The sequence below is a fragment of the Salminus brasiliensis genome, chromosome 7, assembly GCF_030463535.1.
Source record: "Salminus brasiliensis chromosome 7, fSalBra1.hap2, whole genome shotgun sequence".
Taxonomy (NCBI): domain Eukaryota; kingdom Metazoa; phylum Chordata; class Actinopteri; order Characiformes; family Bryconidae; genus Salminus; species Salminus brasiliensis.
In genome coordinates, this window is record NC_132884.1 from 24,494,227 (window position 1) to 24,508,764 (window position 14,538).

The 14,538-nt window shown below is 37.7% G+C and overlaps 1 protein-coding gene across 1 annotated transcript; it reads right to left on the reverse strand.

The window, feature by feature from the left end:
• Nucleotides 1-2,252: 2,252 nt before the first annotated feature.
• Nucleotides 2,253-4,833, reverse strand: LOC140559689 (uncharacterized). Its single transcript, XM_072683239.1, has 5 exons — nucleotides 4,788-4,833; nucleotides 3,529-3,645; nucleotides 3,247-3,420; nucleotides 2,742-2,858; nucleotides 2,253-2,449 (listed from the first exon to the last, which is right to left on the reverse strand). Exons 1-5 carry the CDS (start codon nucleotides 4,831-4,833, stop codon nucleotides 2,253-2,255), a joined length of 651 nt encoding a protein of 216 aa, XP_072539340.1.
• Nucleotides 4,834-14,538: the final 9,705 nt, after the last annotated feature.

Below are 14,538 nucleotides of genomic sequence, written 5' to 3' on the forward strand. Positions count from 1 at the left end.
TGTGACTTTAATGGAGAATGCACAGGAGCTCTTGTTGGAACTGTGTAATACTGCGTAACTCGAGTCATATTTGTGAATTACTCCACCATGTCAGTTCATTTTAGAATTCAGTGCAGAATCGCTCAGCTTAATAAATGCATGTGTGCCACACTGTAAAAAAGGTTGCATGCATGTACATTTTACGGTGGAAAACTGTCAATCCATGATAGACAAAACGTCTGTTAATTCAGAAACAATTAAAAACAGTGAATACATATTTCTGTCAAAACACAAAATCTTTTTTTTTCTGGAAAAACACAGTATTACAATATTTTACAGTCTTGTACTCTTTATAAGATAAATAATTTCTGTAATACTGATAAAACAGCCAACACTGTTATCTCCCTTCCTATTGGCTTTAGGGATCATCTATTTGCATATTGGGTGTGTCCCTGCATCCTGCACTAATAATAAGTGTTTATTTATCTTATATGTATATGTTATATATATGCTTCAGTATTTCACAGTACATATTGGAGTTCATGTGTCCCTCAATGAAATGTAACTCCTTAACACCTGCTGCACTCATGCAGCCCCAGACCATGGCATTCCCACCACCATGCTTGACTGTAGGCATGACACTCTTATACAACTATCTTTGTACTCCTCACCTAATTGCCACCACACATGCTTGACACCATCTGAACCAAACAAATTAGGTTCCAGTAATCCATGTCCTTTGTTGACATGTCTTCAGCAAACTGTTTGCGGGCTTTCTTGTGTACAGACTTCAGAAGAGGCTTCCTTCTGGGGTGACAGCCATGCAGACCAATTTTATGTAGTGTGCGGCGTATGGTCTGAGCACTGACAGGCTGACCCCCCACCTCTTCAATCTCTGCAGCAATTCTGACAGCACTTCTGCACCTATCTTTCAAAGACGCGAGGTCTGTTCTGAGTGGACCCTGCTCTTTTAAAACGCTGGATGATCTTGACCACTGTGCTGCAGCTCAGTTTCAGGGTGTTGGCAAACTTCTTGTAGCCTTGGCCAGTGACCAGTATGAGAGAACACACCTGCTCCCTATACACACCTGAGACCTAGTAACACTAACGGGTAACATGACATTTTGGAGGGAAAATGACAAGCAGTGCTGAATTTGGACATTTAGGGGTGTAGTCTCTTAGGGGTGTATTCACTTTCGTTGCCGGTTTAGACATTAATGGCTGTATATTGAGTTATTTTGAGGGAAGAATACATTTACACTGTTATATAAGCTGCACACAGACTACTTTTCGTTGTGTCAAAGTGTCATTTTGTCAGTGTTGTCCCATGAAAAGATATTCTTCAATATCTGCAGAAATGTGAGGGGTGTACTCACTTTTGTGATACACTGTATGTTATATGTGAACATGTATTTTACTGTGTAATTCTGGCAACCACAGCCGCCAATATACTGCTTATATATATACTGCAATATATGCTTTGAAAAATCCCTCATGAACTGTAAAAAAATAATAATAATAAAATTTACAATAACAACATATACTTGTTTTCCTTTTGGTAATTGTGAATAACTTTTTTATTTATGATACATTACTGTGAAAAAAAAACCTCTTACCTAACCTAACTTTATTGTCTTTACTGTTTTGCACCATAAATTGTACAGACATTTTTTTACAGTGTATTTACTGCAGTGGAGTGAAAGTCAATTACACTCCCCACTTGAAGGGGGAGCCCAGGAGCAATAAATACTATTTTGTTTTACGTAATGCTGCTTTGACTCACTTAAGCACTTACACCTAGGCTTCAAATATAATATCCTAAAACCATGCTCTAGCAAACAGTTTATATGAGTCCTCAAAACATTGCCTATCAGAGCATCACTCACCAGCCCAGGAACCCCCTTATTTGACTTTTAACCTTTTCCTGGTGTCCCAAAAACAGCTACCCTGCCCAGACCTTCTCCAGGATTGCTATCTGCTACCCTGACCACCACTGACAGGGCTATACTTCTGGATATCTTTATTTCATTGTGCACTTGATCTTACATGTATTTTATGTGTAATATGTAATGTATATAACACGAATACCACTGAGACAGCTGGAAAGTTTCATGATTTTATTATTTTACATACCATTAATAACTGCTTTGATTTAATTTTTGTTGGATTATGATGAATTTTCTACATTAGTTGTATCTCATTGTTAAAACTATGTTTACACTTTTATGAGAGAGACAGAAAGAGAGAGAGATAGAGCGAGAAAGAGAGAGAGACTACTGGAGTAGTATGGTAGTCATTAGGACCATCAGGAAAAGTCCAAGGTCCAGTCTGAGCCAGGCATCACTCCCATTACACATGTTCCCTGTGCAGCAACTGATTTTTGCGAACTGGGTTGCATCACAGAAACTTTTAGACACACATCCCTTTACAATCCTGCTTGTGATTGGGCCAAAGATTGGCACAGCGCTGACTGAAAAACAGAAGAAGAAAATGTTTTATGTTAGTATGCTCACCTGAAATATTTATTACAAATGTAAATATTTATTACAAAGGAAGAATCCATACATTATGCACTGTACAGAGGAAAAACTGAGGTACAAAATGTCAAATCCTACAATTCTGTTTCAATAACTTAACTTCTGTAATTAGCTTAAATCAACAGCATAGGTTTTCATGCAGCTGGAGCAAACTCCTGGGAAGGAGGATTTTGACTTTCTGAATCTGAAATATGCATATGTTGCTATATTTATTATGAAACTAACCAGTGCCATTTGCACAGCGATTTTGATTTCCCACACATGACAAAGTAGTGTTGCAGACTGTGTCCGTCAGGCTGTTGCAGGTGGCACATTTAAGTCCATTTGGGATGGTATCAGGCTCTGTGAAGGGGAGATACACAGGCTAAATAGAAGCAGTGCTCAGTTTCTAAGCACAAAAATGTTTTGATTACTTTCATGTACTATCGGTCCATTCATCCAGAAATAATCACACAGTGTACAGAGCGGCTACAGGGTTCAAATTATTAGAAAAAAGGGCAAAAAGGGCAAGCAGCAATATATAATTTAGGTTTTTGAACATATCCTCCCTATGGATTTGTAGAACTGTTTGCTTTTTTCTTTTCAGACAGTTGCAAAAGTTTTTTATTTTACTATGTATTGTTATGTATATTCACATACCAACAGATAAGTATTTAAAAATCCGTACACATCGAAATGATTCAAATGTTACAAGATTTTTTCAAATAATAAATAATTACAGTAAACTTACCAGGAATGTTGTTGTTGTTGCAATTATCAGTTTCACAGCAGGAAAAAAAAGCAAAAAGATTTATCACTCCAAGTTCAGCTGAGAAAGTTACGCCTGATGCAGTTGCATTCAGCAGAGTACAGGCGTTTTTGTCCAGGCATGTACGGAAAACAGAGGTATTACCAGCTAATAAACCTTTAAACAGAAAATGGAAATGGCTGTGTTTAGTTACAGTCTGGTGATATGCAATAAAACTGATATATTGATATATCGTTTACATTCAGAATATACTTTCATACTTACTCGTATCAAGAGAAATTCTCGCAGCAGCACACGCACTACCTGTTTGACACTGGGCAGACGTTGTGACGCTACACTGACCCAAACCACGCTGACAATTTTGGCACTGCAGTGTATACACTGAGAGCACAAAAAAGAGCAAAGTTCAATGTATGGACATTGGTAATAGCATGTGGTACACATTGTATGTTGAAACATTTCCTCAGCTGCAAAGGCCAGCATACTAAAATGTTCATGATTTGATGATGTTCAAGTTTTATTTATTAAGGTCTAATGTAGCTGATAAAACTACATACAAATTCAGGTTTCAAGTAATGTTATTGGGATTGGAAATCTCTGTGATCACTATATGAAAAAACAGTCATGTTATAAAACAATAACCTCAATTAGACCTTTCCAAATACCGTCTACCAGTCTCTGAAATCAACTTTTCCCCCACTCTTTCATGCAGAATTCTTTCAGGTATTTAATGTTTCAAGTTTTTTAAAAGATTCACAGTTGGTATGAAATTCTTGTGCTGTGTATGGTTTGCACTTAACATGCCTTCTTATACAGTGCCCAAAAGTTGTTCTTAGAACTTTTTGAATATGCATCTACAACCTTCTTTCTGAAAGCCTCAGTAAGCTCTTTGGATCCTACCATGGTACTTGGTTAGACCCTTTACTCAAATACTTAAGTACATATTCGAATATGTTGGGTGTTTTTTATTGCTTTGTCTGAAATAGATCACTCATTTACTCATTTACTAATCACTACATATAACACTACATAGGTACGTAGTGAGAGACATGTTGCTTTTCATAAATTCAGTTGTGCTGCATAGCCACAGGGATGCTGTTCCTTTTAGTGTCCTCCGGAAACAACACTTCTGTTGTGTTCTGTTTCATTTTACTGAAAGTGTTTGAAAAATATAGAACAGGATGTTAATTGATGGTGTTTTGTAATTGTGCAGATCATTTTTTACTTTAAAGTGTGTTGGACCTTCTCAGCTACTGTAAATATGTAATGAGGTTGTCCTTATGTTTTTCTCATAAAGAAACTGCATTTGTATTAATGACATTTTACTGTTGAATTTGAGTCATTTCTTCAGTTTTATTTGTTTGGTTATATTACCTCCATCTCTGAATATCAAAGCTTTATAAAATTAAATTAAATTAAAAAAGACAAAAGTTGAGCTGCCCTCATTTTTTACATGATTGCAGACTTACATATCGTGATATATAAAATTCTTTAAATAGGTAAGAATATAATTATAATTTTACCTGAGCAGAAGAGAGAAGAGAAAAACAAGCCCAGTAGAAGCATCATCTTGACAGACAGATGTTGAGTGAAATCTTCCTCCTATGAACTGAAGGTTTGATGCACTTTTGCTATCATTTATAAACACTTATGAGGGAGGGGCTGGCTCTGATCTAGTAGAAGGAAAAGAAAAGTCTCCTCCTGTTTGCAATCTTTTTCAGTTTGAGTGTCAATTCTTGCCCATGATGTAAGCTTTCATTTGGACTAATGCCAAGCAGAAAGTAAGAGAGGGAAATACAATTAGTCTTCACACAGTCACATATGGTGTTCTTCCCGCTTGGTTGGATTAAAAACCTGCAGCCACACCTATCTTTAAGATTGAAAACCCCAGCCCCACAGATAGCAGAAGAGTAACACACATAATCAACAAGATACACTGAATAAAAAAAGCAAGGGCATCAAACAAATCAGATATATTTGTGTAGCGCTTCTTACAACCAGCATTGTCATTAAGCAGTTTGGCAGGAATTCAGTAATAGAACAAGAGATCATCAAAACACAAAACATAAAATACATGACGTCCCACGGTGAACAAGCCAAAGGCAGTAGTGGCAAGGAAAAACCCCTTCAAAGCTGGAGGAAGAAATTTTGAGAGGAGCCAAGACTCACAAAGGGGATCCCACCTTCTCTGGTCAGAACTACTTATAAATTATTTTATTTGTATTATATTCTTAGTGTATCATAAACAAAACTTGGCAAAAAAACATACTGTAATGTCTTATATATTGTAACTATACATTTTACAGTGAACTTCTAGCAACCACAGCAGCTTGTATTTGTCCAAAAATGTAATGGATTGTTTACAGCAGTAAGCTGATTAGGCCAAAGAAACTCAAAAGTTAATAGTTGAGATACACAGTTAAGTTGTGTAAGATCAACATTGTGCCATATTTTGAGTTATGGTGAAATGTTTCAATTGTGTGTATGTGTGTGTGTGTGTGTGTGTGTGTGTGTCTGTGTTTATTTTTTATTTTAATTTTTAGAATGGTTAAGTGTTGTAGGTTACAAGAGCAAGTTACCATGTTGTGTACTGCTGACTATATGTTGACAGAGTTCACTCTTACATTACCACTAGATTATACTCTCTGTGTTTTTGGTAAATTCATGTTAATAACTATCAGTTAAAGAATAAAAAAAATGAAAACATTGTTTAAAGTATATCACTTTATTATGAAACTGACCATTGGTAGCTTCACAGCGATCATGGTTTCCCACACAGGACACAGTAGTGTTGCATTTTGTGTCTGTCAGACTGTTGTAGGTGGCACATTCAGGTCATTTTGGGGTGTTGTCAGGCTCTGTGAAGGAGATGTACGCAAGCTAAACAGAAGCAGTGCTCAGGTTCTTAGCAAATGGAAATTTAAATAAAGTACCACCCCCTCAAATCCTCGGCTCACTTAGATTCTGTTGTTTTGTGTGTGTGTGTGTGTGTGTTTCTGTTTGAGTTTTGTGTGTGTGTGACAGAGGTTTGAGAAACACTGTATTACACTATATGGACTACAGGCCTGTAATACTATTACTGTGAATTCGGCCTTCTTCCTTGCTAAACTGAACCATTAGCTTATCTTTTAAGTGAAGTTACACATTTTTTATTCATACTGTTTCATTGTCATAACATTTCTACCATGCTACCCTGTGTATATAATATAATAAAAATAATATATAATGAAAGTATACTTACTAGGACTGTTAATTATCGCAATTATCGCTCTCACAACAAGAAAACAAGAAAAACAAGAAAAGCTAAAGAGCCTTGCTACATTAGCTGAGAAAGTCAGGCCTCCATCACCTGCATTCAACTGAGTACAGTCATCTTTTAAAATGCAACTGTGCAGAACTGAGGTAGTGCCCACAGACCCTTTAAGCACAAAATGGAAATTGTTGCACTTACATACAGTCTGGTAGCATTCATTAAAAGTGATTGTTTAGATTAAAAAAGACACTTCCTACTTCCTAGACACAATACTTATCTAAACCATCAACATTAGCTCCCAGAGCAGCACATGCTGTGCCTGTATTACTCTGGGCAGAGGTTGTGGTGCTGCACTGAAATGAACCACCTTAACACTATTTTAGTGATGTCAGCATTTGCTAGTTTCTTTAGTTCTGCAAATGAATCTTGAGGTGCGGTAAATGTATATCATGACTCCTGAAGATTTGCAGTGTGTTACAGTGGGTCAGAGTGTTGTATTGTTCCTGGTTTATGTGAAACTGTTAAGATTAATAGAAAACCTGTTTAATAATAATTGTTAAATAAACAATAAAAATGAACACAAGAAACCCTCAGCTATCAGGGACACAGGTAAAACATTTACATTTACATTTATGGCATTTAGCAGACACTCTTATCCAGAACGACTTACAAAGTGCTTTGCTATTTACCCAAGGAAAACCTTAGCTAGACTAATAAATCAAAGGATACCTCCAAGCTTAGACATTACTAAACACAAGACAATAAGGTGACCATAGTACTCTAATCGTCCAAGTACTCTCTGAAGAGGTGGGTCTTCAGTCTGCGTTTGAAGACAGCAAGCGACTTCCGCGGATTTTGAGGGATAGCGGGTCGAGCCGAGCCGTACTTGAAGCTCGAAGGACTCTAGGTGCGGAGGTGCTTTTGACCATTGCCATCAAGTACGGAGGGGCTGGTCCGTTCTTGGCTTTGTAGGCCAGCGTCAGGGTTTTGAGTCTGATTCGGGCAGCGGAGCAGTGGAGTGACATGGCTGAATTTAGGGACATTGAAGACGACCCGTGCCGCTGCATTCTGAATGAGTTGCAGGGGCCTGATGGTGCGCAGAGGAAGACCAGCCAGAAGAGAGTTGCAGTAGTCAAGTCTTGAAGTGACGAGAGACTGAACAAGCACCTGGGTGGCCTCTCTAGAGAGGAAGGGTCGAATTCTCCAGATGTTGTACAGGAGAAATCTGCAGGGCCGAGTTACGTTTACAACATGACTTGAGAATGATAACTGATCATCCATGACTACACCAAGGCTTCGAGCTTCTGTAGAAGGAGTGACCAGTGAGTTCTCAAAGGTGATGGCAAGATCGTTTTTTAGTCCAGCAGTTCCCGGGATGTACAGCAGCTCCGTCTTGCTGGGGTTGAGTTTGAGGTGGTGAGTCGCCATCCAAGAAGAGACGTCGGCGAAACATGCTGAGATGCGGGCAGAAACCTGTGTGTTAGACGGTGGGAAAGAGAGCATGAGTTGAGTGTCATCGGTGTAACAGTGGTTAGGGTCCTGTAGATTGTTCTGAGTGAGAAAGAGAGACAGTTGGTTGTAGACAGAATGTTCGAGAATCTTTGAGAGGAAAGAGAGAAGAGAGATAGGTCTGTAGTTGCCGATGTCCAAGTTGTCCAGAGTTGGCTTCTTTAGGATAGGCACAATTCTGGCAGACTTGAAGGCCGATGGTACATGACCTGACAACAAAGAGCTGTTGAAAGGAGATGAAAGGAAGGAGGTTTGGAGTGATTGTTTGGAACAGAGGGGATGGAACAGGGTCTAGTGGACAGATGGTAGGATTATTGGAGGTGAGAAGATGTAGGAGGTCATCTGTGGAAAGAGGAGAGAAGCAGGTCAGAGAAGAGGGAGGAGGAGGAGGGCAGGGCCTAGAGAGGGGGGAAAGATCGGCGGATCTTGTCAACCTTTTCTTCAAAGAAGGAGACAAAATCTTCTGCAGACAGGGTAGTGGGAGGTGGCGGAGTAGGAGGGTTCAGGAGAGAGGAGAAGATGATGAAGAGTTTGCATGGGTCAGATGCAGATGATTCCAATTCCCCCCTGTAGTAAAACAGGGTTTCACCCTACAAGACAGAACCCCATTGTTTCCAGTAGTAGACTGCCTAGCTCACAAACTCTTTGATAGATTGCCCAGGTGCGCCCTATCACAGGGTTTCAGAGGGGGGATCTAAGGTCAACCTACCACTGTCCCCCTTCTCATCTCATACTTCTCAGGCCTTCCCAGGCAGTACAATAGTTGCATAGTTCACAACATGGAAAACTTTGAGACAGCCCATGGTCTTAAAAATAATTAAGCTTTGTTGAACACAATAAAAAGTTTCATTTAAATGTGCTAATGATACAAAATCAGGTAAAAAAATTTATTAAGTCTAAAAACTAAACTTCTAGACTAGAAATCTTTTATATTCATGTAAAAACATATTATTATTCATGTGTAATGGGTAAATGGGTTTCCTAGAGTCTTATGTTCACAAAAGTAGTGTCATGTATGAATAAAATGTAATATAAACAACTAGATGATGTCAAATAGAGGTACTCAGAGTTTCAGACAAAACATAGACAGACACATGAATTACAGATAAGAGGCAGATGACAGACACAAAAATCAAGTTAGAACAAGTTAGACGTGGCAAGAGGCAGAGATGAGAAAATGCACATCTAACAGAAGGTGGCCTGGGAAAAAGGACTACATAGTGATGGCAATTGAAGGGGGAAAGACATGCCCAGTATGCAAACAGATGGTGCAAGGGGCCAATGGAAAAGGTGTTTTTTACTCATTAAGGTTGCACCCAAACAAAAGGCACACCCTGCATTTTAAATTGCAATGAGCTTTTTAAGTTAAGCTTTGTTGAACAAATCAAAAAGTTTAATATAATTAAGATGCTAAACATTGTATGTTTAAAGAACTACTTTAATCTTGAGTTAACTTATCCCAAAATCTAAGTTAAAGGTAAATAACCTTGCATTTTTAATTTTTAACTAAATAATCATTAGTTGATTATTATTTACCAAAAACACTAACACAATAATCTTCTGATAACGTAAAAACTAACACTGTAGTACTCAGCCAACGCAAAGTCAAACTCAAAGCAAACTCGGCAGGACAAAAACTGGCAAGTTGTTTCTACAACCAACAAAACTGAGAGCAGGTAGCGAAGGATTAGAAAAACTGCACACCTGAGGGAAGGTAGCACATCTAGTATGCAAATAAATGGCACCAGGAAAAGGAAACGTGTGAGTTTTACTCAGATTGTATTGCACACATAACCCCACTATATATTGTTGAACCAGCCCAGCTGATTCAGCTGTTGAAGAACATCAATATGAAAGAAACAAGCAAATCCAACCCCAGGATAATTGAATACTTTTTAAATGTGTGACATAGACTAAAAGCAACTGACTCAACTTGACTTGACTCAAGAACTAACAGGATTGCATTGCAATATACACATACCAAAATAGAACATCCCTAAGAGGATGTAGCCTGGGGGAAATGGCTACACGTAGATGGTGAGTAAGGGCGGAAAGACATGCCTGGTATGCAAATAGATGGTGCCAGGAGCCAATGAGAAAGGTGTGTTTTACTCATCAAGGTTGCACTGCCAAAACATAAGTCACTTCCTGCATTTTAAGTTTTTAAGTTCAGCTTTGTTGAACAAATTGTTGAACAAAAAGTTGAATTTACTTAAGATGCTAAACATTGTATATTTAAATAACTAAAAGTCATAATACTTTAATCTTTTGAGTTAACTTATCCCAAAATCTCAGCTGAAGGTGAATAACCTTGCATTGTTGTAGTGTCTTTTATTTCTTAGTTGACTATTATTTACCTGCCAAAAACACTAACACTAACACTATAATCTTCTAATAACATAGAAACAAACACTGTAGTACTCAGCCAGCTCAAACTCAATGGCAAACTCAGCAGGACAGAAACTGGAAAGTTGTTTCTACAACCAACCCCACTATAAATTGTAGAACCAGAACAGCTGATGCAATTTTTGAGCTTGTTGAGAAACAGCAATATGAGAGAAACAAGCAAATCCAACACCAGAGCAGTTTATTCTCTTTTAAAAGTGTGTATTTCAAGACATGGACTAATTGCAACTCAACTCAACTCGACTCACAACATGATTGCATTGAAACATACACATACCCAAGTAGTTTTAAAAGAATGTAACCTGGGGAAAATGGCTACACCATTCACTGCCCAGTCGGCAAATAGATGGTGCCAGGAGCCAATGAGAAAGGTGTGTTTTACTTATCAAGGTTTACCAAGCATAAGGCACACCCTGCATTTAAAATGAAAACTAGTAGCCTCAAAGTTTTTTAGTTGGGCTTTGTTAAACAAATTGAAAATCAGGACTGTTTCATCTGTGAACTGTTATTGGGAAACATAGTGTACATATGGGCAGTATGAGTACATTTTGTGGGAACCTACTTTTACAAAGTGATGCAATGATATTACAACCTTTGAATGCTTCCATGATATACTCTTACATATATAAAAAGTAGAAACGCTTCCTTTTTTGGACAGTTTTGTTTAGCATATTAGTTTTGTGTTCATTTGTGTTCTTAAAATGCATCCTATAATTATTTGCCTGGTAACAACATTTACTGGCCGTCTTTAGCATTTGTCTGTCCCTAATAATCATAATTTCACCATCATGATGTTCACTGGGCTAAGAAATAGCTTATAAATCTTATAAAAATGTTGGTTCAAAGATATTCAAAAAATGTGTTAGGTAAACTGCTGTTTCCAAACATCTACTGTAATTTGCTTGGAACACACCTGAAGCAGCGCATAAAGTGATATAAATACACTGTAATCCCAAAAGCTTTTACCTAAAATAAATGCACTATAGGCTGTTAATAAAACAATTTTCAAATATTATATTAACTATACTTATTAACTATATATTACATATACTAATTGGGTTTATTCAATTGCCACTGGCAAATGGATAGTGACTGACCCAGAAAATATGGTATTGAATATAATAATTTCTTCCATATTGATGTTTCCCAACTAGTCAAGTAAGTAAGTCAGCTGTGCTGCTTCAATAATATACACTGGGTTTGTGTGTGCAATACAAGCTATTTGAGTAAAACTCCCATTGGTTCCTGGCACCACCTATTTGCATACTGGGTGTGTCTTTCCCCCTTTACTCACCATCAGTGTGAAGCCATTCCTCATAGGTTATCTTTTCTTATGTATTTATTTACAAGTAACTTTGTATTGTAGCTGTATATTTTTAGTCTTGGAATTTGAAAGAAAAAAAAATGCTGTTGTTTTGTGTTTAAATAATTGGAAGTTCATGTTTGTAGAACTATTTTTTTAGATAAAAGAAAGAGATCTTTTAGACTGGACTTTGAAATATTTGGTATGCGAGACACTATGTAGCCTATTAATTATATTTACTGTTCTCCTACCTTCCAGCACTAAATCTAGAGTTGGATACTAGATTGACTGTTTCAATACAAACATATTCAGTGTATACTAGTAATGTAGTTGTGGTATGTAGTAAATGTTTTCTAATTATGCAAAATTTATGTAAAATATGGATTTGAGGACATATGCAGTATCTACCTGTCTACAAGTCTCCCTGTGTCTCCAAGTCTAGTGTGGCTTCAAGTATACATTATTCAATGTGAAAAATTAGAAAACAAATTGATGTGAAAACTGTATTTCACCTCTCTGAAAGTACCAAGTGTGTATGTTATTGAGCAGGAAAACATCATGTCAAATCAAGTCAAGTCAGATTTATTTGTATAGCGTTTTTTACAACTGTTGTCGTCACAAAGCAGCTTTACATAAATAGTAATTAATAAAAGACAGAGACAAAGAAGAAAGAAGAAAATAACGTAAGACATGAAGGATCAAAGACCCCCAGTTAGCAAGCCAACGGCGACAGTGGCAAGGAAAAACTCCTTCAGAGCTGGAGGAAGAAACCTTGGGAGGAACCAAGATTCACAAGGGGGATCCGACCAATCCTCCTCTGGTCAGAACTATTTAAACATTAATGATAAATATTACCAAACCAGATACAACAGATAGTTAATAGTGCTGATATAAATAGTGGTAGATAGTTACGAGTCCAAGTGGCAGATAGAAACTAGAAAATAGAGTCCATTTTCTTAGGTTTTAACATGGTCATTAAACAGGTAGCAGTGGTAGCTGGGTAAGCCGCTGGTCTGCTATGGATGGTGGTGGGTGGGGGGCCTGCTTATTGTATTGTGTATAGGTGGCAGCTGGTTTGACGCAGGTAGAGAAGACCTCAGCGGGCAATCTTCCAGCAGGTCGGGCTGGGTGGCCATTTACTCGGAGAAGGTAAAAAGAGAGAGTTATCATGTGAGTCCTAACCTGCAGATGGAAGCTGGTAATGGAAGTGTGGATTTAACACTGACGATTTTACTGTGCAGATATAGTTTAGCGAACCATAGAGATGGTTGTTAACAGTTGACATTGAGCTGTGAACTACAAAAAGTTATTACATAAATTAGCTGTGTATCTCAACTGTATTTCAAGTGTGTATTCCAACTATTCCTTTTTGAGTTGTTTTAACATGATCAGCTTAAGGTATCTCAAATTCTTGTAATATTTAAGTTCATTTAAGACTTTCATTAAGGTGTAAAGGTGTTACACACAATGCACACAGCATTGGAATTCTGTGGTGGTTTGTGTTCTAAGAGACTTTTTGATGTGAACAGCATCGAGCAACAATGGTCACTGAAAAACATTGGGTATGCAGGTGTGATGCTTTTCATACTTACATATACTTACAGTTTCACATAAACAAAGTTAGTTCACCAACATGGTATAACATGATCTTATGACCCAGGAGTGCTCCCTCGATGCTTTGGGGTGCCTTTTGGATTTGATTATTTTAATAAGAAAGGATATTTAGTAGTAGGTTTGTTAAGCTTTGGTATTTGTGTTGTTTTATGTACTTTAAGATGTTTTTTTGGAGAGTTTTCAGTAAATATTATTATGATGTCAGCTGAGCAGAGATGGAGCCTTATAGCCTCCTGCTTGTTACAATGCTGTCCCTTGTAAAAAAAATATAGAATCAGAATCAGAATCAGAATCGGACTTTATTGGCCAAGTATGCTTACACACACAAGGGATTTGTTTTTGGTTACAGTAGCTCACAGTGCACGATAACTGACATTACAGAAGTAACAAACACACCCAACCTTCACACAAACACACACACACACACACACACACACACACACACACACAGTGACATACACGCACAGACACACCTGTAAACTTAACATGTGCAGAGTTGTATATTTAAAGTAAAGTGCTAAGTGCAGCAGTAAAGAACAGTGCAGACTGGATTAAATAGATATAAATATGGAGAACAGAGGAGTCACTGGTTGAGACGGTAGTACAGATTGTTCTGAGACACTATCAGATAAATAAAGTGCAGTACAGAGAAAGGAGAGTGAGAGAACATCTGGATAGGATGTATGTATGTAGTAGACTGTATACAGAAAGTATTGTTGTAATGTTCAGCTGTTCATGAGTGTGATGGCGTGTGGGAAGAAGCTTCTCTGTAGCCTGGAGGTCTTGATCTTCAACTGGCTGAAACGCCGACCTGAGGGAAGATACTGGAACAGGTGATGTCCAGGGTGTGACGGATCACGGACGATGTTCTCTGCACGCTTCCTGGTTCTGGCCGTGTGCAGGTCCGGTAGGCAATATAAAAATATATTAGTATGCATATAATAGTGGAAACGAAGTTACATATACTAATGTACTTGTTTAAAATAGGTTAAATTCATTAATATAATTATCATGCTCTCATCAATTGCTTGCAGGTAAGCTTTGATCACATTTAAAAATCACCATCAATGTGTAGCCAGTCACAGGCTGCGTAGCTTTAATGTTGACAGTTATGACAGGAAGTAATCACTGTTTTTGCTGCCTAGTCTGGTTTCATGTTGTTTAAATGTTATGCCAGTCACAGGCTAAC

What these genes read in the sequence shown, in the direction of transcription:
- LOC140559689 (XM_072683239.1), bottom strand. Translation starts at nt 4,833, where the DNA reads ATGATGCTTCTACTGGGCTTGTTTTTCTCTTCTCTCTTCTGCTCAG. An exon ending in CTCTTCTCTCTTCTGCTCAG is followed by an intron (nt 3,646 to 4,787) that starts GTAAAATTATAA and finishes TTGTGCTCTCAG; the next exon opens with TGTATACACTGCAGTGCCAA. An exon ending in TCGCTGTGCAAATGGCACTG is followed by an intron (nt 2,450 to 2,741) that starts GTTAGTTTCATA and finishes TCTGTTTTTCAG; the next exon opens with TCAGCGCTGTGCCAATCTTT.